The 27,578-nt window shown below is 41.7% G+C and overlaps 1 protein-coding gene and 1 pseudogene across 3 annotated transcripts in view; one reads left to right on the plus strand and one right to left on the minus strand.

The window, feature by feature from the left end:
• The window catches only part of SNX25 (sorting nexin 25), a 134,125-nt gene that overhangs the window by 98,639 nt on the left and 7,908 nt on the right, over nucleotides 1-27,578 (plus strand). For 2 of the 3 annotated variants that reach the window (XM_040489923.1, XM_040489924.1), the window contains exons 8-15: nucleotides 1,568-1,699; nucleotides 3,679-3,951; nucleotides 7,240-7,404; nucleotides 10,803-10,934; nucleotides 13,700-13,840; nucleotides 17,632-17,745; nucleotides 23,039-23,203; nucleotides 26,036-26,153. In XM_040489923.1, coding sequence (XP_040345857.1) covers nucleotides 1,568-1,699; nucleotides 3,679-3,951; nucleotides 7,240-7,404; nucleotides 10,803-10,934; nucleotides 13,700-13,840; nucleotides 17,632-17,745; nucleotides 23,039-23,203; nucleotides 26,036-26,153 — 1,240 coding nt within the window. Of the gene's footprint in view, nucleotides 1-1,567; nucleotides 1,700-3,678; nucleotides 3,952-4,772; nucleotides 5,019-7,239; nucleotides 7,405-10,802; nucleotides 10,935-13,699; nucleotides 13,841-17,631; nucleotides 17,746-23,038; nucleotides 23,204-26,035; nucleotides 26,154-27,578 lie in introns of those variants that run through there. The other variant, XM_040489925.1, reaches the window with a different exon arrangement.
• On the minus strand, nucleotides 15,609-15,991 carry LOC121039698 (28S ribosomal protein S17, mitochondrial-like; annotated as a pseudogene).

Here is a 27,578-nt window from a genome sequence, read left to right on the forward strand (position 1 = left end):
AGAGAGGAAAAAAAAATGGATAGAGAACTTGGTTAATCCATTGGCCAATTAAGAGATATGTCACCCATTGAACTATGGTTTAGATATATTTGCTGTCATTTATTTGTATATATTTGCACTTTTGGAACTGAACATATAATATTCATAAAACACAAAAGTCTAAAAATGGCTAATATTTTAGAAGATGTTTTGGACTTGGTTTTGCAAGTATGTGAATTTGTATCTAATTTGGAATTCATTTTGATCGAAGGAAAATTATACTCGGGAGACTTTTCTTAGAATTTGTCGAATGCCCTTTCTGCTTGGCTTCTCCCTATGTTAAAAATCGATAGCTCTCTGAGTGATCTGTTTATCCCTAGCCCGAGTTGATATGGGCTCCTACAAACCTCCATGGACCATGTACAGTTAGAATTTGTATGTCACAGTGCTTTAGTGGTAGGGTTTCCGTAAAGATACGTGCTATGATTTTCCAAAGTTAGTAAACTAAATCCTAATAGTCTGAAATATTTATGGACTCCAATTGTTAGGGGTCTGTAGCATGGGACGACTGTCTCCTTTAATGAGTTACCAGAAGTTGTTAGAAAAATGCCTGCCTCTTTCTGTTTACAGAAACTATTGAGGACTCACTGTTGGTAGAAGAGTTGAATCTGTGTTGATCATATGCACTTGATTTTAGAAAGATCTTACTGGTCACATTTCCAAAAAATTTCCCACTGCCACAATATAAATTGTTAAGAATCTTAAAACATAAGTGTTTCTTTTAATTGCATTTGAGATAATACTTACAGGTCTTTTTCTTAATTAACTAAGAACTAAGGATATGGGACTTCAGTTCCTTCTAAATTAATTTGAGGGGTTTTTCCTAATTAATTGAGTTATGAATTATTATGAAAGTGATCTGCTTTCTTCTATTATGGCAGCCTGTGCTCAAGATTTTGCCCACTGTATCTTCAGATTTGTTTTTTCTTTTTCTGTAAGCATACAAAATAGTAAACCAAGGAGTCATTTTGATATATAGTGCAATATTATGAACTAATTAAAATGATGCTTACAAAAGATATCTTAAATGAATATGATACTGTAAGTGAAGGAGCAAGATATAAAATAATTTTCATCACAAGTGTAAGGATGGAAGGCAAAAATGTCAGATTATTAGACTCCAGCTTCCTGGTCTTTTATATATTTCTCTTTAATTTTTCTATTATGGGTATCTATTACTTTTAGCAGTTTATCCCATAGGGCCAGGATTTTTGTCTGAGTTCCTAGAAATGTGCCTGATACAGAGTAGATGCCAAATAAATCTTTTGCTGAATGAGTGAATGATTAATTGAAAATTGGCACTTACTGAATATGTACATTTTGAATACTGAATAACTTTTTCCATTTAAAATTTAGGAAGTTGAGAGAAATACTGTATTAGGTTGACTACGACCTTAAAAAATGAGACTTTTTTTTTTCTTGAATGTAGACACCAATCCATTGAAAGTTAAAGGAAACTGATATTTAGAATTTTATTTTTAAGTTTTTAACGTTTTCCTTATTTTTTGTCCTTAAATTTCCTTACTAGATTCTTCAGTTTGAAGATATTTTGGCCAATACGTTCTACCGAGAGCACTTTCGAATGTACATGGAAAGGATGGACAAGAGAGCTCTGATTAGTTTTTGGGAGTCGGTGGAATATTTGAAGAGTGCTAACAAGGTAGTATATATAGGCCCAAAGAAATATTAATCACCAGCTGGTGAAAACTTGCATGTTAGGCAGTGTGTCTGTGTTTCTCAACGAAGCTGTAAGATAAATATACATTAAAAGACTATTTAAAACTAAATATAATAATGGAATTATGTTCCAGCTCATAATGGTAAATAAAATTATATTTTATTTTCACAAAAAGATACTTCTGAATGTGTGGTCAAGGGAAAAACAGATTCATAAATGTACCAAAATACTGAATTTACTTTCAGGCAGTTTTTTTGGTTTGCTTTTTTAGCACATTATAAAAAAAGTTATATACATCCACATTACTGGTACAATGAATTGATCTTGTCATGTACACCTCAATCTCATAACCTTGTTATTTTAATATCAATGTGCATATTTTACACTACTGTTCTTCTTTTGTTTCATTTAAAATATGACTGAATTAAGAAACACAAAAACCTTTAAAAAGCGGGTGGGGGTGGGGGGTGTGCCTGGGTGGCTCATTTGGCTAAGCGGCTGACTTCGGCTCAGGTCATGATCTCACAGGTTCATGGGTTCAAGCCCCGCGTCGGGCTCTGTGCTGACGGCTCGGAGCCTGGAGCATGCTTCAGATTCTGTGTCTCCCTCTCTCTGTGCCCCTTCCCCGCTCACACTGTGTGTCTCTCGCTCTCTTAAAAATAAATAAACATTAAAAAAAAAAACCCACAAAAGAAGATTTTTGGTTCTAGATGCCTCTTAATGATGAAAAGCCCCAATAAGCATTGTATTTTGCACCTGGCAAGTTCTCAGTACCTTTAAGAGTTAAAGAATATGAAATATGTATGTTTATATGTGTCTATAAATATACATGACAATATGTATAGTATATATATTACATGTATTTTGAGAGGCTTATTAAAATAAACACAAAAGTCACTGGGTACATTGCACTTTGCACTTCATGTGAGTGTTGCTAGAACTCAATACTATTAAAATACATCATAAATCACATACTACATTGGTTTCGGAATTAAATTCAGTCTCACAGTATTTTTAAATCTTCTTAGAAATGCCTTTTATTGTTATTTTGTAAGTCACAAGTTACCTCATTTTATCCGATACTGCAGTTGCCCACTTTATTATGTATTTTTTTTATCAGACTTGATTCCAAATGACTTTTGGCTGCTCTCAAAGGAATATTGTGAAGAACAATCTAAAGAATTTTCCTAAACTCCTGGAAACAATTTAAAAGATTTCAGTGCAATAAAAGATTATAGCTTCATGAAATAGCCTTATTTTGACCTAACAACACTAATTTGGGTGTAAAAGTTCTGAGATGTTTGTTAAATTCACAATATTCATTGAGTTGTTTGTCTTCATTTTTTAATCCTGTTGAAGACTTTGTGTAACATTCCTAGAATTAATGAGATGTTTTCAGAGGAAATATAAATGTTATGTTAATCAGAAGAGACGTTTGCATTTCTGAAACAGACTGGCTGTGACCTTAGTATGATGTTTAAGAGTAAGCTGTCTAATACAAGCTTGATTATAATGCAATACATCATCATTCTGGAGAATATTTTTCTTGTTTTCTTAAATTACATAATAATGACTTATGGAGTGAAAAATGGCACTTCCAATTATTTATACTAGATTTTTTAAAGCCAAATTGAATTTAGCTGATAACTGAGCTGTGGAATTCAGATTTGCAAGAAGGAATCCGTTTCAAGACAAGAACTGTTCCCACTTTTCCCCTGCCAGCATTTAGTAGAAATTATATTCGTTAACTATTCAGCATAAAGTATTCATTTTCAGGAGCCAGACTCTTACCCCTTGACTCTGTGCACATGCACGCCAAAGACCCCCACTGGTACCAGTAGCAGTGTCCGTTTTCAATGTCTTCCTTCCAGCTTTAAGATGGAGAGAATTCAGAAGAAAAATATTTTTGTCAGAGATGATATTTCTTACCTTTCTTGTTTTTCATCTTCCTGTCTTTTCAGAATGAAATCCCGCAATTAGTTGGTGAAATTTACCAGAATTTCTTTGTGGAAAGCAAAGAAATATCTGTGGAAAAATCACTCTACAAAGAAATACAGCAGTGTCTTGTAGGAAATAAAGGTATTGAAGTGTTCTGCAAAATCCAGGGCGATGTGTATGAGACCCTAAAGGATAGGTATTACCCTTCATTTATTGTCAGTGACCTGTATGAGAAATTGATGATAAAAGAGGAAGAAAAACATGGCTCGCACTTGATTTCCGGCAAGGATGAAATGGTGAGTCCCATTTAATTTTCTCCTTCCTTCTCAGTGGTTAAGCTTTGAATATGATCAGGCGGACACGTACTGTTTTGGCAAATTTGGGGCACCTCTTCATCTTTTAATATGCAGGACCGTAAGTAGAACTTGTGCACTCTTCCCTTGTTCTTCTGAACAACTGACCACCACTTCCTCGTGTTGCAACCTTCCAGCCCTGTCTCTACCTGCGACACACCCCGTGTGTGGCTCCTGAAAAGTGAGGACAGAGAGTCCGCAAGGTGGTGTAGGCCAGATGAGAAAATCAGTAGAACTTAGTCTAGTCCGAGAAGAGACAAAGGATGGGTAAGTGAGGAGAGGAAGAGGATGTGGGGGCAGTTACAAGAAGTATTTTGGAGTTTAAAAAATCAGATGTAAGTAAGATTCTCTGAAAGAAACCTTGCTCAGCCACACCTCACTTGGGTCTGATTCTCCTAAGGGTACTATCATTTTGGAGATCTCTCATTTACTACTCTCATTTACCATCTCTCATTTACTACTAAAGGTTTAGAGGGCTTTACGATTTGTGAAGGTACAAAGAAACACAAAATGTTTTATTTACAGTCACCCTACATAGAAAGCTAATAATTAATTTTGGATTTTTTCTGCCGGTTATATCTCAAACTCTGAGGAATCAAGTGCTTGCTCTTGATGGTATTAGAAGTTGGTGTCTCTGAACTGTTGTTAAATTCACTCATTCAGACTTTTTAAAGATTTGTTATTTAGTTCTTCACACTTTCTGTGTCTTCCACCACCAACAGGGCCAAAAGTCTTTAGTCATTGCATCTTTTTTCCCCCATCAGATACAATTTATTAGAACTGAAGTTTGTTTACTTCATCTCTATGGCACACTATTTCTAGCTACTGTGGTGGTGATGTTCCTGCACAAGAAGAATTCTTCATTCGGCGGAACTTTCTTTTGGCTGATACACTTTTGAATGTCAAAGAAAAAATTGTTTTCCTGATTAAAGCTATGCAGATAAGGATACTGATACTTATTTCCCCAAACCTCACCCCTAAAATATAAATAAGCATCATTTGTCTGTTGACATTAATTGGAAACACAGTGTATTTTTTTTATTTAGGTGCCGGTAGCATTCAATGTCACATTCGTTTCAGGCGCACAACGTGGCGATTCGCCGTCTGCGAATGTTGTGTCGTGCTCACCATCAGTGTGGCTACCACCTGTCACCATACAATGCTAGTACAATGTCATTGACGGTATTCCCCACGTTGTGCCTTTTATTCCAAAGACTTACTCATTCCATAACTAAAAGCCTCTATGTCCCACTCCCCTTCACCCATTGTATTTTTAAGATCAGTTTGCTTTATTTTTTTATTTTATTTTATTTTTTTTTCAACGTTTATTTATTTTTGGGACAGAGAGAGACAGAGCATGAACGGGGGAGGGGCAGAGAGAGAGAGGGAGACACAGAATCGGAAACAGGCTCCAGGCTCTGAGCCATCAGCCCAGAGCCCGACGCGGGGCTCGAACTCACGGACCGCGAGATCGTGACCTGGCTGAAGTCGGACGCTTAACCGACTGCGCCACCCAGGCGCCCCTATTTTTTTATTTTTTATATGTTTTTCGGTAAGTTTAACCGTGTTCTCTCTCTGCCTCAGAAGTTAAAATGGTTAATAAGTAAATGCTGTAAAAGAGGTTATGCAAATTAGTTAAAAATATCAACACCCAATAGATGAATTGGATAAAGTCTTGAACTGACAGTTGATATGAAAGGTAATAGTAAACAAATATGAAAAATTATCGAGCTTCACCTAGGACTCAAGGGTAATATGTATCACTGACCTTTTGAACGCTTCTGCTCTTTGTAGCAATAATCCCACTTCTAGAAATTCACCCTAAGGCAACAACTAAATGGTAGAAAAGGTGATGTACTGTGGAGTTTGTTTTAGTACCTCTGGGACGGCGAACCAGCAGAGTCAACCCAGAGCAGGAGCAGCGGTAGGAACACGCCTCAGGGTAGCATCAATTCATAGGATGGTATACAGCCATAAAAATTCTAATTTTGAAGAGTAATTAATGCCCTCAAAATAAGCAGCATCATAAGTTATAGGGAAAAGACAGAATACCTGTTTGGATGTATATAAGGTATACAATTATGTCATGATAAGTGCACTCCTGGACAAGGGTTTGAAAGACCGCACAAAAATTAAAAAAAAGAGCTTGGTTTTCTAGGTTATTAGAAATTAGGTTTTCTAGGTTATTAATACTTCAAACTTGTTTGAAGAAAATTTTTTCTCTTACCGTTTATTTCAATTAATAAAAATTAGAAGGAAAACTCTGGAAGAATGTTAAGGAGAATAATAAAGCAAAAGTTCATTCTCAGGACTTCTTTCCATTGTCCTACATGCTGTTGCTGCTGACAGGTCTGTTTTATATGCTGTCTGCTGCTAATCTATCCAGATTTTTCAAAGTTCTGCAGTTCTGTATAAATCTGAAGGCACTTTGAAATCTTAACCATTTAACTCATAAGATGATCTACCTGTTGATTTGTGAAATACATCTTCAGGGGAGGGACTGAACAAAGTGTGTACCGAAAATACTTTTACTAGTGGGAATTTGGAAATTTTATTTATTTTTATTTTGTTCTTAATATTTATTTATTTTTGGGAGAGTGCAGGCAGGGGTGGAGCAGAAAGAGGGGACAGAGGATCCGAAGTGGGCTCGGTGCTGACAGCAGTAAGCCCGATGTAGGGCTCGAACCCACGAACCACAAGATTATGACCTGAGCTAAAGTCAGATGCTCAAGCAACTGAGCCAGCCAGGTGCCCCTGGAAATTTTATTTTAAAAGTACTTAGCATAAGTTTTCTAGAATATTCTTAGGAGCCCGAAAGGAAGCCATACGCATCTCTGTGTCTTTGTCCAAGATTAGGCACAGACCACTCAGGTTGAGTTAGGCAGATAACTCAGTTGCCTTTTCTTGTTCCATGCAGATTCCCTTGGGTATACCATTTGGGAAATAATGGTGTGGAATCCATCCCCCACTCTGCCCTGTTTTTTTAGGCTATTAAATGTTTTTTCTTTCATTGTATTCCTCAACACCAGTTACTGTGGTTCCAAATAACTTTGATTTGTCACTTTGCTGAGGAAAAGCAGCCTGCCTCTGAACTTTCTACCACAAAGTGTTAGGGGAATCTAGTACTTTGGCTAAGTGTATTGTAATGATCTAGAACCTATATGCTAGGTACTCATTGTTGAATAGTCCATCGTTATAAGACAGTGTGGTTCACGTGACTTTTTCCTCCAGGACCCAGGAGGTGAGGCTGGTGAGGAAGCTGTAGATGAAGGCACCAGTCGAATTAATGAACAAGCCAGTTTTGCTGTAAACAAACTACGAGAACTAAATGAGAAACTTGAATATAAAAGGCAAGCTCTAAATTCTATTCAAAATGCACCAAAACCTGACAAGAAGGTAACTCTTTCACTTTCAAGGTTGTCTTTGAAAGTTTCCATTTTTCTGATCTCATAAGTAGTTTTCAGTTTATGTTGCAAAGCATCACTGTTTCTTTTTTTTTTTTTAATTTTTTTTTCAACGTTTTTTATTTATTTTTGGGACAGAGAGAGACAGAGCATGAATGGGGGAGGGGCAGAGAGAGAGGGAGACACAGAATCGGAAACAGGCTCCAGGCTCCGAGCCATCAGCCCAGAGCCCGACGCAGGGCTCGAACTCACGGACCGCGAGATCGTGACCTGGCTGAAGTCGGACGCTTAACCGACTGCGCCACCCAGGCGCCCCGCATCACTGTTTCTTTAAAACAAAAAATTGTATTTGTACGCTCCATGGTTACCTTTTTGCATCTAGTATAGAGTTAGAAAAGCACTTGTTTTCAGTCTTCTGTGCTTTGGGGTTCTCTCCGGTCATCCGTGGTGAGCAGCCCTGTGCTCTCTTACCTGGCTTGCCTGTGGTGCCTTTGCAGAAGAGGGCAAAGCACTTCCTTGTGCCAGACCCATTTCTGGAAGTACATTAACTTTTCAAGGACAATTATGTTACTTTTATTTTTCTTTCAAATGCTGTGAGTCACAATTTAGAGAACCTCACAGAATGACACAAGAAATAAATTGTTTTGCTAAAAGCCAACAGAATTGGAAAGTTTAAAAATGTAAACAGCATCTCCCCAGCTGGCATTTCTCAAACCCGTGCAGTGGCGTGGCTTTTTGCTTTGTGTTTATGCGTCTTTGGCCACCCAACAGGGAGATGTCTCTGTTACAGGTATGGCTGGTGCTCTTCAGTCTGCCAAACTGACCTCCTCTGGCACTTTCTGAGGGTGTGTTCAGCAACATAAGTGACGAGTAAATGCATGATGCTCTGCTGGTCACTGTGGAGAACCAGTGACCTATAGAGCTGCCAGCCTCCCTAAGGAGGGAGCAAACATGCTGATTGTGGAACCAAAATATCCTCACAGGAAAATGAAGCAGGGTGGTCACAGCTCTGATGGTAATAAAATGCAGGACAAGGTTTAGGCTGCGAGTGCTTCCTGGAGGCTTTTTGAGAAAGGAAAGAGTCCTCATAGCTGGCATGTTCAGGAGAGTTTTAAGGCAAAGCTTCTGCCCTCAAACTATAGGTTTTCTAATGAAAGAGGTCCAAGGGGATGATGAGCATGCTTTCTCTTTTTTTTTAAATTACTTTTTTAAAGTGTGGCAAAATAGATATCACCTGAATTTACCATTTTAATCGTTTCAAGTATACACTTCAGCATCAGTCCGTTCACATTGTTATGCAAACATCACTACCATCCATCTCCTGAAATTGTTTCATCTGGCAAGACTGAAACTTTGTGCCCCTTAAATAACACTTTCCATCCTCCCGTCCCCAACCCCCTGGAAACTACTCTTCTCCTTTCTACCTCATATGAATTGAACTACTCTTAAATACATCATGAATGGAGGCATACTGTATTCATCCTTTTGTGACTGGCTTCTTTCCCTTAGCCTAAGGTCTCAAGGTTCGTTCGTATTATACCGAGTGTGAGAATTTCCTTCCTTTTTAAGACTGAACAATTTTCCATTGCATGTACATACAGCATTTGGTTTATCCGTTCACCCATCAGTGGACGTTGGTTTGGCTTCCACCTTTTAAGTTTTGTGAATGATGTTACCACGAACGTCGGTACAAATACATTTTTGAGATCTTGCTTTCCATTCTTTGGAGCATGTGCTCAGAAGTGAAATTGCTGGGTCATAATTGCTGGGACAGTAATTCTGTCTTTAATTCTTAGAGGAATCTTCATACTGTTTTCCATATTGGCAGCACCATTTTATACCTTCTCACCAACAGTGTGTACGGTTTCCAGTTTCTCTATCTCCTCACCAGTAATTGTTGTTTTTCTTTTTTTTTTTTTTTTATAGTAACTATCCTAATGGGCGCGAGGTAGTATCTTATTGTGGTTTTGATTTGCATTTCACTGATGATTAGTTACATTGAGTATCTTTGCATGTGCTTTTTGGCCATTTATAGAATGTTTTTGGAGAAATGTCTATTCAAGTCCTTGGCCCGTTTTTGAATCAGACTGGATTTTGTTTTTAAGTTTGTTTTTTTTTTTAATTTTTTTTTTCAACGTTTATTCATTTTTGGGACAGAGAGAGACAGAGCATGAACGGGGGAGGGGCAGAGAGAGAGGGAGACACAGAATCGGAAACAGGCTCCAGGCTCCGAGCCATCGCCCAGAGCCCGACGCGGGGCTCGAACTCACGGACCGCGAGATCGTGACCTGGCTGAAGTCGGACGCCCAACCGACTGCGCCACCCAGGCGCCCCTGTTTTTAAGTTTTAAGAGTTCTCTATATATTCTAGATGTTAGTACCCTATCAGATACGTGGTTTTTAAATATTTGCTCTAATTCTGCGGGTTGCCTTTTTACTGTGTCAATAGTATTCTTTTCACAAAAGTTTTAAATTGTTAGGAAGTCCCATCTTCCTATATTTTGCTGCCTGTGCCTTTTGTGTCATAGCCAAGAAGTTATTACCAGTTCAGTGTTCTAAAGCTTTCCCCCTGTGTTTTCTTCTAAGAATTAATAGTTTTAGCTCTTACGTTTAGGTCTTTGATGAATTTTGAGTTGTCTATTATTTATGGTGTTAGGTAAGTGTCCAACTTCATTATCGTGCTTATGGGTATCCAGTTTTCTCAGCACTGTTTGTTGAGAATATTGTCCTTTTCCCATTGAATAGTGTTGGCACCCTTGTCAAAAATCACTTGACCATATATGCAAAGGTTTATTTCTTGCTGGTCTGTTCTATTCCATTGGTCTATATGTCTGTCTTTATGCCAGTACCATACTGTTTTGATTAGCGTAGCTGTGTAGTAAGTGTTGAAATCAGGAAGTATGAGCCCTCTAACTTTTGTTCTTCTTCAAGATTGTTTTGGCTATTCAGTCTGCTTTGGGATTCCATGTGAACTTTATGATGGATTTTTCTATTTTTGCAGAAAAAAAATCACTGGCATTGTGATAAGGATTGTGTTGAATCTGTAGATCACTTTGAGTCATATTGACATCTTAGCAGTGCTTAGTCTTCTAATCCATGAACACTGAATATCATTCCATTTATTTGTCATCTTTAATTTCTTTCATCGGTGTTAGGTAGTTTTCATTGTAGAAATCTTTCACTTCCTTGTTTAAGTTAATTCCTAAATATTTTACTATTTTTATGCTATGGTAAATGGAATTGTTTTCTTAATTCCCTTTTTGGATTGTCCGTTGTTAGTGTATAGAAATGCAGCTGATTTTTGTCTGTTGATTTTGTACCCTGCTACTTTGCCGAATTGTGTGGCATTTTAAGTGCTTTTGTAACTCTCAGGATGTTTTCCCTCTTGCAGATTGTTTTCAAGTTGAAGGAGGAAATAATTCTAATAGAGAAAGAACGCACGGACCTACAGCTGCACATGGCAAGAACAGATTGGTGGTGTGAGAACCTCGGAATGTGGAAAGCCTCCATCACCAGTGGAGAGGTAGGTCTGACTGCTTTTCCTCCAAGTTTACTTTAAGAGTATGATTTTGGAGGGGTACCTGGGTGGCTCAGTCGGTTGGGCATCCGACTTCAGCTCAGGTCATGATCTGATGGTTTGTGGGTTCAAGCCTTGCATCGAGCTCTGTGCTGACAGCTCAGAGCCTGGAGCCTGCTTTGGATTCTGTGTCTCCCTCTCTCTCTGCCCCTCCCCACTTGCACTCTTGTCTGTCTCTCTCTCAAAAATAAGTAAACATTAAAAAAAAAATAAAAAAGAATATGATTTCGGGGTGCCTGGGTGGCTCAGTCAGTTGAGCAAAGCTTTGACTTCAGCTCAGGTCATGATCTTGCAGTTTGTGAGTTCGGAGCCCCGCATCAGGCTTGCTGCTCTCAGCGCAGAGCCTGCTTCAGATCTTCTGTTCCCCTCTGTCTCTGTCCCTCCCCCAATTGCACTCTCTCTCAAAAATAAATAAAAACATTTAAAAAAATTTAAAAAAGGAGTATGATTTTATAAGACAAGATTTTGTCCTACAGAATTAAGGTTGAGGATAGAAAAGTTACGTTTGCTCTTACAGACTGCATTTGTCCCCCTTCTTTCCTCACTGTTCTCGCTCTGTCTTACTACCCTTGACTGTGAGCTGTACTAGGGCTGCCTGGCATAGATCTGATCTCTCTCCATTTCAGGTTGTTCTTGTTCACTGGAATTGTAAGCACCTTTCAGATAGGGACAGGTAATGTCCTTGAATTGCCATTTTCTGTTGCCATTGAGGGTTGAAATAAAATGGAAGGGCACTATTTGAAATTCGGTGGTGAAAAATTAAAAATTTTAAGTGTTTCTGATTGTTCCATTCTGCTGACTTCAGTTACTTAAATCTCCATTGCTCTAAGATCTTTAATAATGAATATTTTTTGCTTTGACTTAGAAAATATTTTGCTATTCTTTGAGGGATATGGGTATCAATTTCCAGAATATGCTGTATCCCTTTTGTCTGTAAAAAGAATTTCTCTTCAAGGAGTGATGCATATAAGCATTTCCACTGTTGACAACTTCTTTGTTCCCACCTGGCTTACTATCAGTCATGTGGAAATCTGGAGACGAAGGTCAGGTCCACACAAATAACGAGATCATGAGGAACACAGTGTTAATGTTTTGTTCCACTATTATTTCAAACGGCTTGTGAAAATACTTAACTCCTTAGATTTGTAAGGGCGTGTTTGTACACTTTATCTTTGTTCTTCTCCGTCTTGCCCATCAGCCCGGTGGCTTCACACGCTCTCTGTGGTGGTGGGGTGGGGGTTGCTTAAGATTCACAACCCTAAGTTCACCTCTAGATTGGATAGCACGCAATTCATGTTCTCTGAGAACAGCTCTGAAAGCACACCCATGACAGGAGTGCTTCACTGGGTGCTGCACCGGCTCTTTGGTACTTGTGAGCACTCCCATTACGGCGAGCTGCAGGAACTCGCCGTGGCACCGTGGTCACCGAAAAGATAATGGCAATGGACCCTGAAGGGTCACCTGACTGCCGGAGTTTGCAAGGCAGCCCTGCATGGGAATGTGTGGAAGATGTATCTACGTCGTGCCAGATTCTCTTGAGTTCTGATCCTGGCTGACACCCATACTAGCTGTGTGATCCTAGGACAGTCCAGGGACCCTGTGTATGTCCTCACCTCCTGCATCCTCACAGTGGGGTAATGGTCCTACGTCACGGGGCTCCGTGAGTGCTCAGTGTGTCTTGTGTCTCTTTCCTTTGCCTTTCTTATTGACTCTTTGTCTCTAATTTGATTGATGATACTAATTCAAGCCTAAATTCAGTATTTTCTTTTTGTTTCTAATCTATTTATGTTAAGTATAATAGTGGCCTATTTCTGAATTATGATATCGTGTGTGTGTGTGTGTGTGTGTGTGTGTGTGTGTGTGTGTGTATGAATATCTAAGTTGGGAGGTAGAGGAAATTATATCTTTCAATGTAAAATTTCATGAAAATTGAAATCATGGTTTGTTGAATCCAGAAATTAAACTGGGGAAGGCTTTATCGTTTTCTGAGACAGGTTTTAGCATATCTTACACCTTTTTGCTTTCTGTTAATTTGTTTTTTCAAAGGAATACACTTAGGATGTTAAGTCTGCTATATTAATTTTCTTTTGATATGTAACAAATGACCACATGTTTCATGGCTTAAAACAGTGTCCACTGATTGGCTCGCAATTCTGCAGGTTGAAAGTCCAGCACCGTATGACGGTGTCCTCTACTCATTGTATCCCGAGGCTGAAGGCAGCGTATTGGCCAGACTGAGTTCTTCTCTGGAGACTCTGAGGAAAAAGCCACTTCCAAGCTCGTTTAGGTCGTTGGCAGGATTCAGTTCCATGTGGTTGTAGACCTGAGGTCTCGTCTCTGGCTGTCAGCGGAGGCCCTGCCACGTCCTTTCCACCTGCCCCTCTCCATCTTCACGCCAGCACCACATGCCGAGTCCTTCTTGCGCTTCCTGTCTTTCTGACTTCCTGTCCTCCTACCGTCCCAGGGAGTGTCTCTGCTCTTCAGGGGCTTGTATGATTAGGTTAGACCCATCCGGGTAATCTCCCTTCTTTAAGGTCAGCTGTCAAACATAGCATAAACTAATCGCAGGAATGGACACCATATTCACAGTTCCAGGGATGATGCAGGGTGTAGCCACCAAGGGGTGGGAAATCTTGGGGAGTATTTAGAAATCTTGCCTACCACATCCGCTAACCATGCTTTTTGTTGTTGTGGTGTCTGTTTTTTCCAAGGTTACAGAAGAGAATGGTGAGCAAATGCCCTGTTACTTTGTCATGGTAAGCTTACAAGAAGTTGGCGGAGTTGAAACTAAGAACTGGACGGTCCCTAGAAGGCTCAGTGAGTTTCAGAATTTACACCGGAAACTTAGTGAGGTATGAATACTCATGAATACAAGGTTTAGAATTACAAGCAAGAAGATATTAAGAGCTCATTTCAATTTTTTACATATAAGGAAACTGATCATTAACCTTTCTCCCTTCTCTATGGATACTGGCAAAGTGGCTTTTTCAGTCCGACATTTGGAAATTAACTCATAGCTCAGATGGTTTAGAGTAAATCCTTCAGGACAAAGAACTGTCTGATCTCCACTAAGCTTCAGAGAACCCCAGAGCTGAAAGAGAGCTAGGGGTCATCTAGGGCCCCCGGTTTTGAGGCTGCCAGTTGTGACCCATTAGTGGGAAGTGAAATCAGTTACTGATTGCAGCAGTGGACAGAGCATAGAATATATTGGATTTCAGCACAAAAAGTAAGGGAATCATACAGTGTCGTGGTTGAAAGCATAGACTCAGGAGCAAGACTGCTTGAGTTTGGACTGTGGCTATACTGTTCAGTAGCTATATGACCTGGGACTTGTCACTCTGTCTCTCTGTCCCTCTTCTTCCTCATCAGTAGAATACGAATATCCATAGCATCTGCCTTTCCCATCTCACAGATTTGTGAGAATTAAGAGAATACGTTTATCCAAAGAATTTAGAAGAGAGAGTTTCGCATAATAAACGTCATCGTGTCGGTGGTGGTAGCAGTGGTAGTAATGAACACTGTTTCATAGAACTTCTCAGCTTTACATGTGGATTATATTATCTATGTGGATATGCATTTATACGTATGCAGGCTGCAACGTAGCATGTACTTCCTACTGTGAGTTTTAGTTAGAAACGTTAGAAAGCTTCTAATCTAGGTCACTTCTTTTATTTTAAGGTGAGAGGAACTGACCCCAGAGAGTTTGGTCAGTTTATCATAGGACGTGTACATAGTGGCCAAACCAGGATTGGAATCCAGGTCATCTTACTTTCCATTCCTTGTTCTTCCATCTTTCTCAGGAACTGCGTCTTCTCTAACTCTCCCCCTCCTGGAGGTGACTGCCCTCTTCCCCAGCAACTGAAAAGCTTTTCAGTCACGTCTACTTTTGTTTCTGTTTATTGTTCTCTGGCTTAGAATGAACTGACTCTTGGTAAAATCCTGTGGTCACCTATCAGTCTCCTCTTCTGCAAATGAAATATGTCTATTTCCTATAACCTTTTCTCCTGAGGGGATTTTTTTAAACCATTTTAATCACTATCTTGTGAATACTATAACTTCTTCAAGTGCCTTTATTTTTTTTTTTCTTCAAATTTTCAAGTTTTATTTTCTATATGTCAGCTTTCTTATTAATACAGACTTTAATCTGATACAGACTGACCTCAATCAGACTGTTATTTCCATTCATAATTGGTTAAATCAGAGAAAAAGTTTAAATTAATTTTGAATATGTACCACCAAAAATAAATATCCACTTAATGTGAATCCGTTTCATGATATCAAAAGGTTTTTTCCTCCCCAAAGATTCTAAGATAAATTCAAGATGCCTTTGGCAAATGAAAAAAAAAAAAAAAAAAAACCTTCTAAAATAGTGAGCTTACAAAACAATGGGGATTACTAGGCATACTTACTGTAAGAGAAAATATGTCTAATGAAAAGGAAATTTAAAACATGACCTTAAACTTTTATGAAAAATTTTAACAAGGCCTTTACTTATTTACTTTACCTGTTCCATAAATACCAGAAGAGAAATTGGACAGTTTGTAACGACACTTAGAAAAATTTTTTTCCATAAAGCCAACTTAGATATCTTTCCCTTTGACTCCTTCTTCCAGTCCCCCTTTACTCTGCTGAAGAGCTGTTCATTTCTTCCAGAGTTTTGGTTGGGTGGGTGGGTTCCAGACTGACCCAGCTTTCCAGGTAGGGAGTTCCTGCACAGGGTTTTCCCGTCACTGGATCTGTGACTTGTCCAACTTTGAAAACGATCTCGGCCAGTTCATGTTTTACCTGCTTTGTTCGTGGAGCTTTGAGAAGTACGATATCCCCAACAGTGTGTTGCTAAAGAGCATCATGGCAAAATAGACTTTTCCCTTATTAAAATACTTTAATCAATAGGGATCCCAAACAAGCCTGGTCACTCTCACTTTGGCTGGTTTTTGCCTTGCCGTTCCGATCGCCTTCTCCACGATGCATCTGGCATGGACAGATGAACGAACCACTGACATCATGTGGCTTTGGTCACTTCCCGCTCTGCTTTCCCTGCACACATCCTCTGTAACTTCTTCAAATGCTTTTAAAAATCAAAACCAGGTGTCTGACTATGGTACTTCTCCAGTGGACTGTGGTCACCCTGGTAGTGTGAAAAGCAAACTGCCGTCTCGATAGAAGATTAAATTTTTGCCAAAATTGTCGAGTACGATTGACACTGCAGAAAAATGTGTTGTTTGCCCTGTGACAAACCATTGTGAAGCCAAGTTTAGGATCAGTCTAGTTGCTGACGAAAACAGAAGGAGAAAAAGGAATTGAGAGGAGGTTTTGAAATAAAATGTATGTGGAAAATATTCTTAGAAAACCAGAAACAAGTAGATCAAAGACTTAGAGGAAATAAGCCTTATAAAATTCCATGTCTGTCATTTTTCTCCTCTCTTTAGCTGATCACTGGGTTCTTTTCTCACCCTTAGAAATTAGCATCGTGTGAGTTGTCATGTTTTTGTATGTGAATGCTTTCTGTTGACAGTTGGGACAGGAAGCACCTTTTCGGGTCCCCGGGGAAGTGCAGTCTTCCCTTCTGACGCTCACTGCCTGTTTCGTTTCTCTACGACTGTTCCCTGAGTCGGAGCCCTGGTTTATGTACAGCCTTGGGCACGTGCTGTTGTACTTGGGCACATGCCTCGCAGTAGTGGGCTGCGAGGGAAGGGCCAGTTTTCCCTTTCCCGGCACCCGAAGCACTTGCATGCACTTGCTCTGACTGACTTGTCCCACGCCTTCTCCTGCTACGGCCAGGCCAGCGGGTGCTCCTGTGCCCCTTCTGTGCGCCAAGGGTCAGCAGCAACGAAGGCTGTGGCAGGCAGACTCTGTGCTCCCTGACTTGACGATGCCAGCTGGTTTCATTAAGCACATTCAGATGGCCCCAGTGCCTTCATGAAGGCCAGCGTTTGGAAATGGGGGCAGAGTCTGGAGAGTTTGGAAATTGGCACAAAGAACACAGACTGTGTGGTCAGATGGATCTGGGTTTTAATCCTGATCGTCAGTTGTATCCTATGTAGAACAGGAATGAATAGTCATTGCCAACTCTTAGAGCTGTTGGTACACACGCCATGCTTCTAGCACAGTGTCTGGCAGAATGTAGGCCTTCATCCACAAAGGGAAGTTTTATTATTTATTAATATGCAGTATTATTATTAATATGGTTACATTGTGAAAGGCGGTAAGAAAGCTACAAGCCCAGTTACTCTTTATTTCTGTTGTATTCTTTTGTCAGCTTTGATAACTTGTCCACACGTGGAGATGTTGTAAACAAAGCACATCCTAACAGAAAAACCGTCTGTGAGCCGGGTGTGCCCGCCTAGAGCACTGGGCTGCTTCGTGTTGCACAAATCCACCCGATTGGCCTGGCCTCAGGGCTGCCTGGCTTCCAGGCGTTCGTGGGCCTACGGGTGCGCTTTAGACTTTTTTCATCAAATGTCCTGCTCCTCCTCATTCCTTGGAGCCGGATTAGAACAGGCGGGTTTTCAAGGTCTTAAATCTCAAGAGGAACGAGAACAGGAAGAAGATACTTGGTTTGTTCTAATTATAAATCTAAACTCCACCCCCCCCAAGATATAAATATGACTGAGATGCTAACATTTAATGTTTTCTTCCACAGTGTTTCCCTTCTTTAAAAAAAGTCCAGTTGCCTTCTCTTAGCAAGCTGCCTTTCAAATCTATAGATCACAAGTTTATGGAAAAGTCAAAGAATCAATTAAATAAGTTTTTACAGGTAAGCAACTGAAATGTTTTGGATCCAAGAGGAAAAATTAGTTATTTTGGGGTTAAACTGTCATTATTCTAAGATCTTGCTCATTAGCTTCCTGTGCTTGCTGGTCATGCCAGATCCTCAAAATATCTTTGGTTGGCTTATTTGTTTGTCATGAAAGTATACTACACACACAAAATATAAAAAATATAAAATACGTACAGTACAGAAATCACGTGTACAACTGTGTCCTCCTTCACACCCTGAGCACACCGTGCACGCACTGGCACCCAGTCCGGGAAATAGGATACTGCCAGTGTCATTCCCGTCATTGCCCCCGACCCCGACCGGGGGCTGTGATGATCCTGACTTCCGACAGCCCAGATACACTTGTTTTTGCACTTTGTATAAATGGAATCATGCAGTATGGACTCCTATGTGTCTGACCTCTTTCACTCGACGCTGTGTTCAGGGGACTCTGGCCCGCAGTGCTGTTCTGGCTGCGGATCGTTCGTTTTCACTATTGTGTAGATTTCCCACTGTGCGAACATATTGTACTCTATTCCTTCTGTTTTTGACAAGCATCTGCATGTCGTTTATGAAGGCCATTTATGAAGAGGGCTTCTAGAAACTTCTAGTACTTGTCTTTTGGTGAACATATGTCGTGTAATACCTACGGGTCTGAGTTTCTTAGTTTTATGAAGTCGTTGTAGCAGTTTTTACACCGTCACCCCAGAATGTAAGGGTTCTGATTGCTCCCCATCGCCATTGCCACTGACTCTCTGCCGTGTTCTTTAAAGAAAAAAAATGCTTATTTATTTATTTTGAAAAACGCGCACATGTGCGCGCATGCAAGTGGGGGAGGGTCGTAGAGAATCCCAAGCAGGCTCCACCCTCAGCGCGTAGCCCGATCTCATGACTGACTGTGAGATCACGGCCAGGAGATCACAACCTGAGCCAATGTGGACACTCAGTTGACTGAGCCATTCAGGGGCCCTGCTTTGTTCTTTTTAATCATCCTGGTGGGTGTGTGGTAGTATCTTGTTGTGGTTGTAATTTGCATTTCCCTGACAGCTAATGATATGAACCACCAGTCCGTATGTCTTTGGCCATTTGGATAGTTTCTTTCGTGAAGGGTCTGGCCAAGTCGAGTCTGCTTTTCTGTCCTGTCTCCTGTCTTTTCCCTACCACTTTGTGGGAGTTCTGCATGTGATTTGGACATAAATCTTATCAAACCATTTATGTTGCAGATACCTTCTCCCTTTCTGTGGATGGCCTTTTCGCTCTCTTAATGACTTATTTTAATGAACTGAAGTTCTTAATTTTAATTTAGTCCAAAATACCAATTTTTTCTCTTGTGGTTTTGCCTTTCTGCTTGTTAGGAAATCTTTGCCTACTCTGAGGTCCTAAAGACCTTCTCCTAAGTTCCTCTGAATGCTTTATTATTTGTTTTCAGTCTGTTTTTAGAGAATAAGGCCAAAGATACACGATCCTTAGTAGCAACCACTATATATTTTTCCTTTGCTGGGCCCTCTATATATGCAGAGTATAGTTAAGTTACTCAAACCATGGACCCCCAAAGCTCTTTTTGGAGGCATTGAACTTTGCCTTGTGAAACACTTTTTGCCTATGTATGGTAGCTAGAAGTCCTGAGATTTTAAATAGTGGATGTTGCCAAATTCTTAGTAAAGGCTATATTCAAATATAGTCGTTGAATCAGAAGTATGGGTCGTTGTTAAAATAAGTTAACATCAGGGGCGCCTGGGTGGCTCAGTCGGTTGAGCGGCCGACTTCGGCTCAGGTCAAGATCTCGTGGTCCGTGAGTTCGAGCCCCGCGTCGGGCTCTGTGCTGACAGCTCGGAGCCTGGAGCCTGCTTTGGATTCTCTGTCCCCCTCTCTCTCTGCCCCTCCCCAACTCGTGCTCTTTCTCTCAAAAATAAATAAATGTTGAAAAAAAATTTTATAAAAAAATAAGTTAATGTCAGAGTTGCTTTGACTTTTTTCCCCTTATATTCATATCTTCTTCTTTCCCTCTGTCTCTGTCTGTCTCTCTCTAAATATGTTTGTATGTGTGTATTCTAAAGTTTTGCAAGATACAAATTATGTTATTTCCCAAGGGAAATTTTTGTTTCCTAAAATTATTTTTTATAATATTATTTGTGTGTATAGTATATAATATATAAACCTCCCTTGGGAAATAAAACAATTTGCACCGTAGAAAAATGTTCTGAGTTTAATTATGGCAGAACTGGGTTAGAGAATCATCAAAATGCTCTTACAAGAGAATTTAAAACTGAAATCCTACCATTTTGTTGCTGATTCAGAATGTCTAGGAAATCATTAAACCCACTCCAACATAGTAACCGATTGAATCATTCAGATGAGTTAAAGATCTTGTTCGTGAAACAAGACACAACACTCTGTGCCTGCACTTTCTGGGTGCAGGGAGGGCGGATATGTACCCTTATTGGATTGTGGGTGATGGAAATAGGTTAGTGAGTTCTGCTGTTGTGCCAGGAGAGAAACCACACTCTGCGACCCTGCCGCCACTGGTAGGTCATGTGGGCACAGCCCAGAGCAAGAATAACCTGCAGCTAAGCCAGATGAAACTAGTTCCAAGTGGCCTTTTGTCTTGTAATCAAGAGGTTTTCAAACCAGGAAGTACAGATTTGGATTGTTTTCCCATTTCCTCAAAGACTATTTGAAAGCACTAACTATTGAATGTATTTCGGAAGGTTACACTGCAGACTATAATTTCAAGTATTATCCCACCAACTGCAAACAGGAAAAGATGTAAAATGCTTAGTCTTTTATTGGGTTCACAGGACCTTCCACAAAAAGGGATTCCAGTGAGCACGTGTGTACTTGAATGTTTATTTATGAGAAATAGTTCCCTATTGAAGCAAACTAACCATACAGATATTTAATAATCTAGATAGTCATTCTCGGCCACGCATGTGTCTTTCTTCATTCCTGTGGACATATAGGAATAGACTGCTTACACCAGCCTTCCGCCTCCAGCGGCGCTCTGTCCTGCTTCTTGGTGTGCATGTGCACAGCACTGTTCTTGGAGTGCCTTACACCTTTCTCCATCACCCCTTAACTGGATAGTCACCTTAGATCTTCACTAGAATAGGACAACGTGCTCTAGGTGTTTGTGGGAAGGAGTTGGGAATGGTATGCCATCCCCAAAGAGCTTAAACACTATAAAACCCCAGGGGGTACCTGGCTGGCTCAGTTGGTAGAGCAAGGGACTCTTGATCTTGATCTTGACTCTTGATCTTGATCTTGATCTCAGGGTCGTGAGTTTGAGCCCCATGAGGGGGTAGAGGCTACTTAAATTCTTTTTTTTTTTTTTTTAACGTTTATTTATTTTTTTGGGACAGAGAGAGAGCATGAACGGGGGAGGGGCAGAGAGAGAGGGAGACACAGAATCAGAAACAGGCTCCAGGCTCTGAGCCATCAGCCCAGAGCCCGACGCGGGGCTTGAACCCACGGACCGCGAGATCGTGACCTGGCTGAAGTCGGACGCTTAACCGACTGCGCCATCCAGGCGCCCTGGGTAGAGGCTACTTAAAAAAAAAAGTTAAAAAACAATTATACCTTGCCCCACAGACATCTTTGAGAATTTCTGACTTTTCCTATGTATTTAATTTGATTATTTTCCTTCATAATCGAATATAATTTAGGCCAAAGTCTTATTACCCTTAATGATTTCTTTATATTGATTGCATTAAGTTCAAGACTTAGTCATTTCTTACTATCTTATAAAATAGTGCTGGAGAGTATAGATCAGCTAAAGGAAATCAAGTTAGGGGGAGAGTATCTCACTCCTTCTAATCTATCCTTACATACAAGTGAACATTTGATGCTCTGTAAAAGGAATAAAGGCCTATCTGTTGGGCTCCGGGGCCAGGGAAGGCGGTAGTGACACCCACTCCTCATCCGCATTAACCTCCTTCCCTCCATCTGAGTCAGAACGTTCCTATTTCCAGTCCAGTCTTCATGCAGGACACAGGAAGCTAATAACCACTGGAATGTTGGTCGCACCCTTGGACCCCCTGTCCCCTGTGTGGCAGTATGGGGTGTTCTCGGAAGTCCTTGTTCTAGAGAAGGTCATAGAGTTTATCAGATTTCAACCTTTGCCTGAACAAATGTCATGTGACTGTCAGGGACCAAGTCCACTGAGACTGGAACCTAACCTCTTGGGGCGCCTGAGTGGCTCAGTCGGTTAAGTGTCCAACTTCAGCTCAGGTCATGATCTCACAGTTCGTGAGTTCAAGCCCCGCATTGGGCTCTGGGCTGACAGCTCAGAGCCTGGAGCCCGCTTCAGATTCTGTGTCTCCCTCTGTCTGCCCCTCCACTGCTTGCACTCTCTCACATGGTCTCAAAACTAAATAAACATTAAAAAAAAAAAATTAGAACCTAACCTCTTCTGCCACCCCAGGCTGTCATAGCAGAAGCACAGTGCTCCCAGTGTTCCTCTACTTCAGAGAGATTACATCATAAATGGGGCACTATTTCCCATTGGTCTCTTTTTTTTAAGTTTTTTTCAATGTTTATTTATTTTTGAGAGAGAGTGACACAGAGCATGAGCAAGGGAGGGGCAGAAAGAGAGAGACACAGAATCCGAAGCAGGCTCCAGACCCCAGGCTGTCAGCAGAGAGCCCGACACAGGGCCCGATCCCACCAGCAGCGAGATCATGACCTGAGCCGAAGTCGGACACCCAACTGACTGAGCCACCCAGGTGCCCCACCATTGGTCTCTTTAATCCTAAATCCTGTATTGTGTTTTTTCGAGTATTTATTTGTTTGTTTTTTATTTAAGGTTTATTTTTGAGAGAGAGGGAGAGAGAGATCACAAATTGGGGAAGGGCAGAGAGAGAGGGAGACAGAATCCCAAGCAGGCTTCGTGCTGTCAGCGCGCAGAGGGTCCTTGCACAGTGGGTGGTGTGTAAGGTGTTCCAACACAGGCGGGTGAAGGTGACGTTCAGAGGCAGTGGCCACAGGTCTGTTAGCTGTGTGCAAAGCAGGAGTTCTTTGTTGTGGTGCAAACCGAGTGCGTTCTGTTGTCCACGCCGCATCCCCCACGAGCAGGATGATTAGGGTGCTCCAGTTTCCCAGGAGAGGGTCGAGATCACTGCAATTAATCTCAGATGTTCTGTTTCAGCAGGAGAGGGAAGTGGTTTGGGGTTCAGAATCGGGGAGGTAAATCCCCAGCGCAGTCCTCTGTGCCTCGCTCGCCTGTATCTGTGCTGGTTTCCAGCAGTTTAGGTGTAGTCCTCCCTGGGAGTAACCCACCCTCTTTCCTCCGCAGAATCTGCTTTCAGATGAAAGACTGTGTCAGAGTGAAGCACTTTATGCCTTTTTGAGCCCTTCTCCTGACTACCTCAAGGTTATTGATGTGCAGGGGAAAAAATCCACTTTTTCATTATCCTCATTTTTGGAAAGACTTCCTCGCGACTTCTTCTCACATCAGGAGGTAAGCTGTTGAAAGGTGCCATTTTTTAAAAAAATGTTTGTTTATTTTGAGAGAGAAACAGAGAGAGACAGAGACAGAGAAAGTGGGGGAGGGGCAAGGAGAGAGGGAGAGACAGAGAATCCCAAGCAGCCTCCACGCTTACTGCGGAGCCAGACCCAAGGCTCTATCTCAGGACCATGAGATCATGACCTGAGCCAAAATCGGGAGTTGGATGTTCAACTGACTGAGTCACACGTGCACCCCAGTTGTGCCATTCTTGCAGACTTAGGCACATCTTTTTGAAGGCTGTTTTAAGTACCAGATATTTGTTGAAAGCATGCTACTGGTGGGGCGTCGGGGAGCAGGTACATCCATTTTCAGTTATTATGGCTGTCATACTTTGGGGACACCTGCTTGTGCTCCCCTATAAGCCACTTGCAAGAGTTATGATACAGCAAAGAGTAATAACAAGATCAGTAGGCGAAATGTGGATGCGAAGTTGTTTGGGAGCCCCTGTAAAAGTGGTGGACCAGCCATCCCTGGAGATGTGGGTCATCATTATGGGGAGGCCGGTATGAGAGGGACAGTCAGTAGGTCATGGGACTAGAGAGGAGGGTGTCTGGAGGGAGCTAATTAATGGAATATTAGGCAAAAAGCAGAAGGGGCCGGGGGCAAGGTCATGCCAAGCTGAGGTGGTCAGAACTTATTTTCAGGGAATGGAAGGTCATGGAATATTCTGACGGAAGATGAGTCTAGGAGTGACATTCATGGGTAAAGAAGTGAATAGAGAGAGGCTGCAGACATTTGCGATCTTGTATTCTAAATTTTGATTTTTTTTAATGTTTATTTATTCTTGAGACAGAGACAGAGACAGAGAGTGAACAGGGGAGGGGCAGAGAGAGAGGGAGACACAGAATCCGAAACAGGCTCCAGGCTCTGGGCTGTCAGCACAAAGCCTGACGCGGGGCTCAAACCCACGAGCTGTGAGATCATGACCTGAACTGAAGTCGGACTCCCAACCGACTGAGCCACCCAGGCACCCCAACGATCTTGTATTCTAGAGCTCAGGCTTCCCTGCAGAGCCAGCTCCTAGCTATGTTTAGGACATTGAAGCCCCATCTTTGGCTCTTCAGCAAATTGCTCAAGACCATTGCTGAAATTTGGTGTCTCCTTATGGAGACATTCATTACCTCCTTGGCGTTCATCGCCAAATGCTACTGCCTCTTCACCAGGATTGGTTTAATGAGTTCGGACAGAAGGCGTGGATGATGGACAGGAGCATGCTACTTTACTGCATTCTGAGCTGAGAGAAATCTGGACACCCCACAGAGCATATCCACACCGGTGCTCGGGTCTCTGTGGAAACCTGCTCACCCCCCAAGCATCTCTCCCACCTCTGCCCCTCGGAGCCATATAAGTCATGTCTGCCCGTTGTCGGTTAGCTTTCCTCCATGACCTCCCGTTTATTCCTGAACCTCTTGGAGTTTACTTTATGGCTCAGTCACTATGAGATTATCTCTAAGAGTGAGTGCCCACGGCCCGATCCAGCGGTTTCCTCTCTGTTTTCACCTTCTTCCCCCTCTTCTGCAGTATTTGATGTTGCTGTGAAGTTTTGGAAACTCCTCCTGCCTCTGACTTCTCAGTCCTTTCCCCTGCCCCGCCTGTCCCCCACAGTGCTGTTACTAGCCCTCTGCGTGGTTCACAGCTTCAGCTGTTGCCTCTGCAGACATCGGAATGATGCTCAGCTCTCCTTCCACTGCCCGTGTTTGTGCTTCTGTGACAGCACTTCGCCCTCTGTGTAGAAACAGCTGCATGTATATTTGTCATTCTCCCCAGATCGCTGTGGGCCGCCGAAAGTCTGGATCCACATCACCCCTATTTGCAGTAGCCTGGTACCTGGCAAATAATGAGTTTTGAACTGAAACTTGCTGATACACAGATCAGAAAATGAGACTGACTGAAGTACAGAATCAGAGTTTGAGTCAGAGCTTTAAAATGATGACATTACTGGGGAGCCTGGGTGGCTCAGTCGGTTAAGCGTCTGACTGTGGCTCAGGTCATGATCTTGCAGTTTGTGAGTTCGAGCCCACGTCGGGCTCTGTGCCGACAGCTCGGAGCCTGGAGCCTGCTTTGGATTCTGTGTCTCCCTCTCTCTCTGCCCCTCTCCTGCTTACCCTCTGTCTCTGTCTCTCTCTCTCTGTGTCTCAAAAAATAAAATAAACATAAAAAAAAAAAAGACATTTAAAAAAAACAGGGAATTTAAAAAAACATTTTAACAGCGAATTTAAAATCATGACTTTTAAGTTAAAAAGGTTTACTTTTGAAACTCAAAATGGTTAGAAAACTATTTTGTTACCTACTAATTCACTCCTTACTAATACAGTGATAGAGGTTTTTCAAAATTATTTTAAACCTTGAATAAGCCTTTTTTTTTTTTTCAACGTTTATTTATTTTTGGGACAGAGAGAGACAGAGCATGAACGGGGGAGGGGCAGAGAGAGAGGGAGACACAGAATCAGAAACAGGCTCCAGGCTCTGAACCATCAGCTCAAAGCCTGACGCGGGGCTCAACTCACGGACCGTGAGATCGTGACCTGGCTGAAGTCGGACGCTTAACCGACTGCGCCACCCAGGCGCCCCTTGAATAAGCCTTTAACATCAAGCTTTTCCCTGGAGTTAGATACACATTTTGCCCCGTGTTGAGAATGCATAGATTTCGGTATGTAGGAAAGTCAAATGAGTGTTTAAGGTTGAAATGTGAGCCCATAGGTTGGAATTTACATGTGAAAGAAAAGAACAACTCTAACAACTTTCTTGGATAAGTGACTTCCTCTGACCTTTCTGTACCCCCAGGAGGAGACAGAGGAGGACAGTGACCTGTCAGATTATGGTGATGATGTGGATGGGAGGAAAGATGCCTTGGCTGAGCCATGTTTCATGTTGATTGGGGAGATCTTTGAACTTCGAGGAAGTAAGCCTCTTTGTGATTTATTTAAGTGGTCACACACCCACACCCACCCACACACTCATAATACCCCTTTATTCCCAAATCACATTTGTATCTATATCCATTCACTCATCAGCAAACACATTTACGAGCCAACCAGATACTGTGGGAGAACTCGAGGCCACGACCTCTGTACTTAGGGAACTTTGGGTCCTGAGTTACCCTCTACCGTGTTCCTCTGAATACAGATAGAATGCTTTGAATTTCTTTTTTACATGGTTTAGTATAGCCTCATTGCTTTATAATTGTGCATAGTCAGGCAAGGAGCCCTGTTGATAAAGGTAAGGTTTTGGTGCTGTGAGGTTGTACTCTGGTCAGGGACACAGGAAATGCCTCAGGCCTGCCTTTCAGCTACCTCTGTCCCTGTTGAGAAGTGGTTATCAGTGGAAGGGTGGGGGAATTTTGTCCCTCAGGGGACATTTGGTGATATCTGGAAACACTTTTGGTTGTTACAACCTGGGGGATGGTGCTCCTGGCATCTTGTGGAGAGAGGCCAGGGATGCCACCAAACCCCCTCCAGGGCCCGGGGCACCGCCCACAACAAAGAGCTGTCCTGTCCAAAAGAGCGCCAAGGTTGAGAAATGTCACCCTAGCGGTACCTGAGGGAGACGTACTTGGCAGAAGCAAGGGCAAAAACAGAATCAAAGTATTCGTGTTAAGACCCACACAGGTGCTTCTCCCCCAGAGTATTACTTGGATAAAAGGTCAAACTGTACTGGGTGGCTGAGTCTTGAGTCCTGAATAGGTCCCTCTGCCCACGCTCACCTTCCACAGCCCCCCAACACTCTGAACCCTGAGATCAGTGTGCTCCGTGTACCGAGAGCCTCAGGACTAGCTAGAGATAGGACAGGTGCCTGAAGTCACAGCCAACCACCTACAAGAGGAAACCCATGTGAGGAGTAAGCATTGGTAAGGCCTCGTAATGCCACCAGCCAGTAATATGTTGTCCTGTGATTGTCTTGTGCTGTCTACCCAGATTAGCAGCTTTTCCCTTGGGGTGAAGAGTATGGGCTGGGGGTTGGTCCTGTATAGGAAACGGAGCTGGGCTTCCCTTCTTATTTGTATATCCCTTAATATATCACTTAAAGGATTATTAGCAGATGAAAAAATTTCAAGTACTATTGCAAGTTTGAGCATGTTTTATGTGTCTTAGTCCTCACCATCTACTGTGATGCCTCATCCATAGTCAGTGATCAATAAAATGCCTGGAAGGATGCACTGATGGATGAACAGACAAGAAAATTTTAAGTGCCAGAATTAATTATTTTAGTCATTAATAAGCCAGAGCTAAAACAATCAGCAAATGCTTTGGGAGCATATGTTTTAGAGATCACTCTGTAAGGAGAAAGAAAAGTATATCAGATGTAGCTTCTTTCTTCGGTGAACTTA

This window comes from Herpailurus yagouaroundi, unplaced genomic scaffold (assembly GCF_014898765.1).
Source record: "Herpailurus yagouaroundi ecotype Mexico unplaced genomic scaffold, PumYag 181, whole genome shotgun sequence".
Taxonomy (NCBI): domain Eukaryota; kingdom Metazoa; phylum Chordata; class Mammalia; order Carnivora; family Felidae; genus Herpailurus; species Herpailurus yagouaroundi.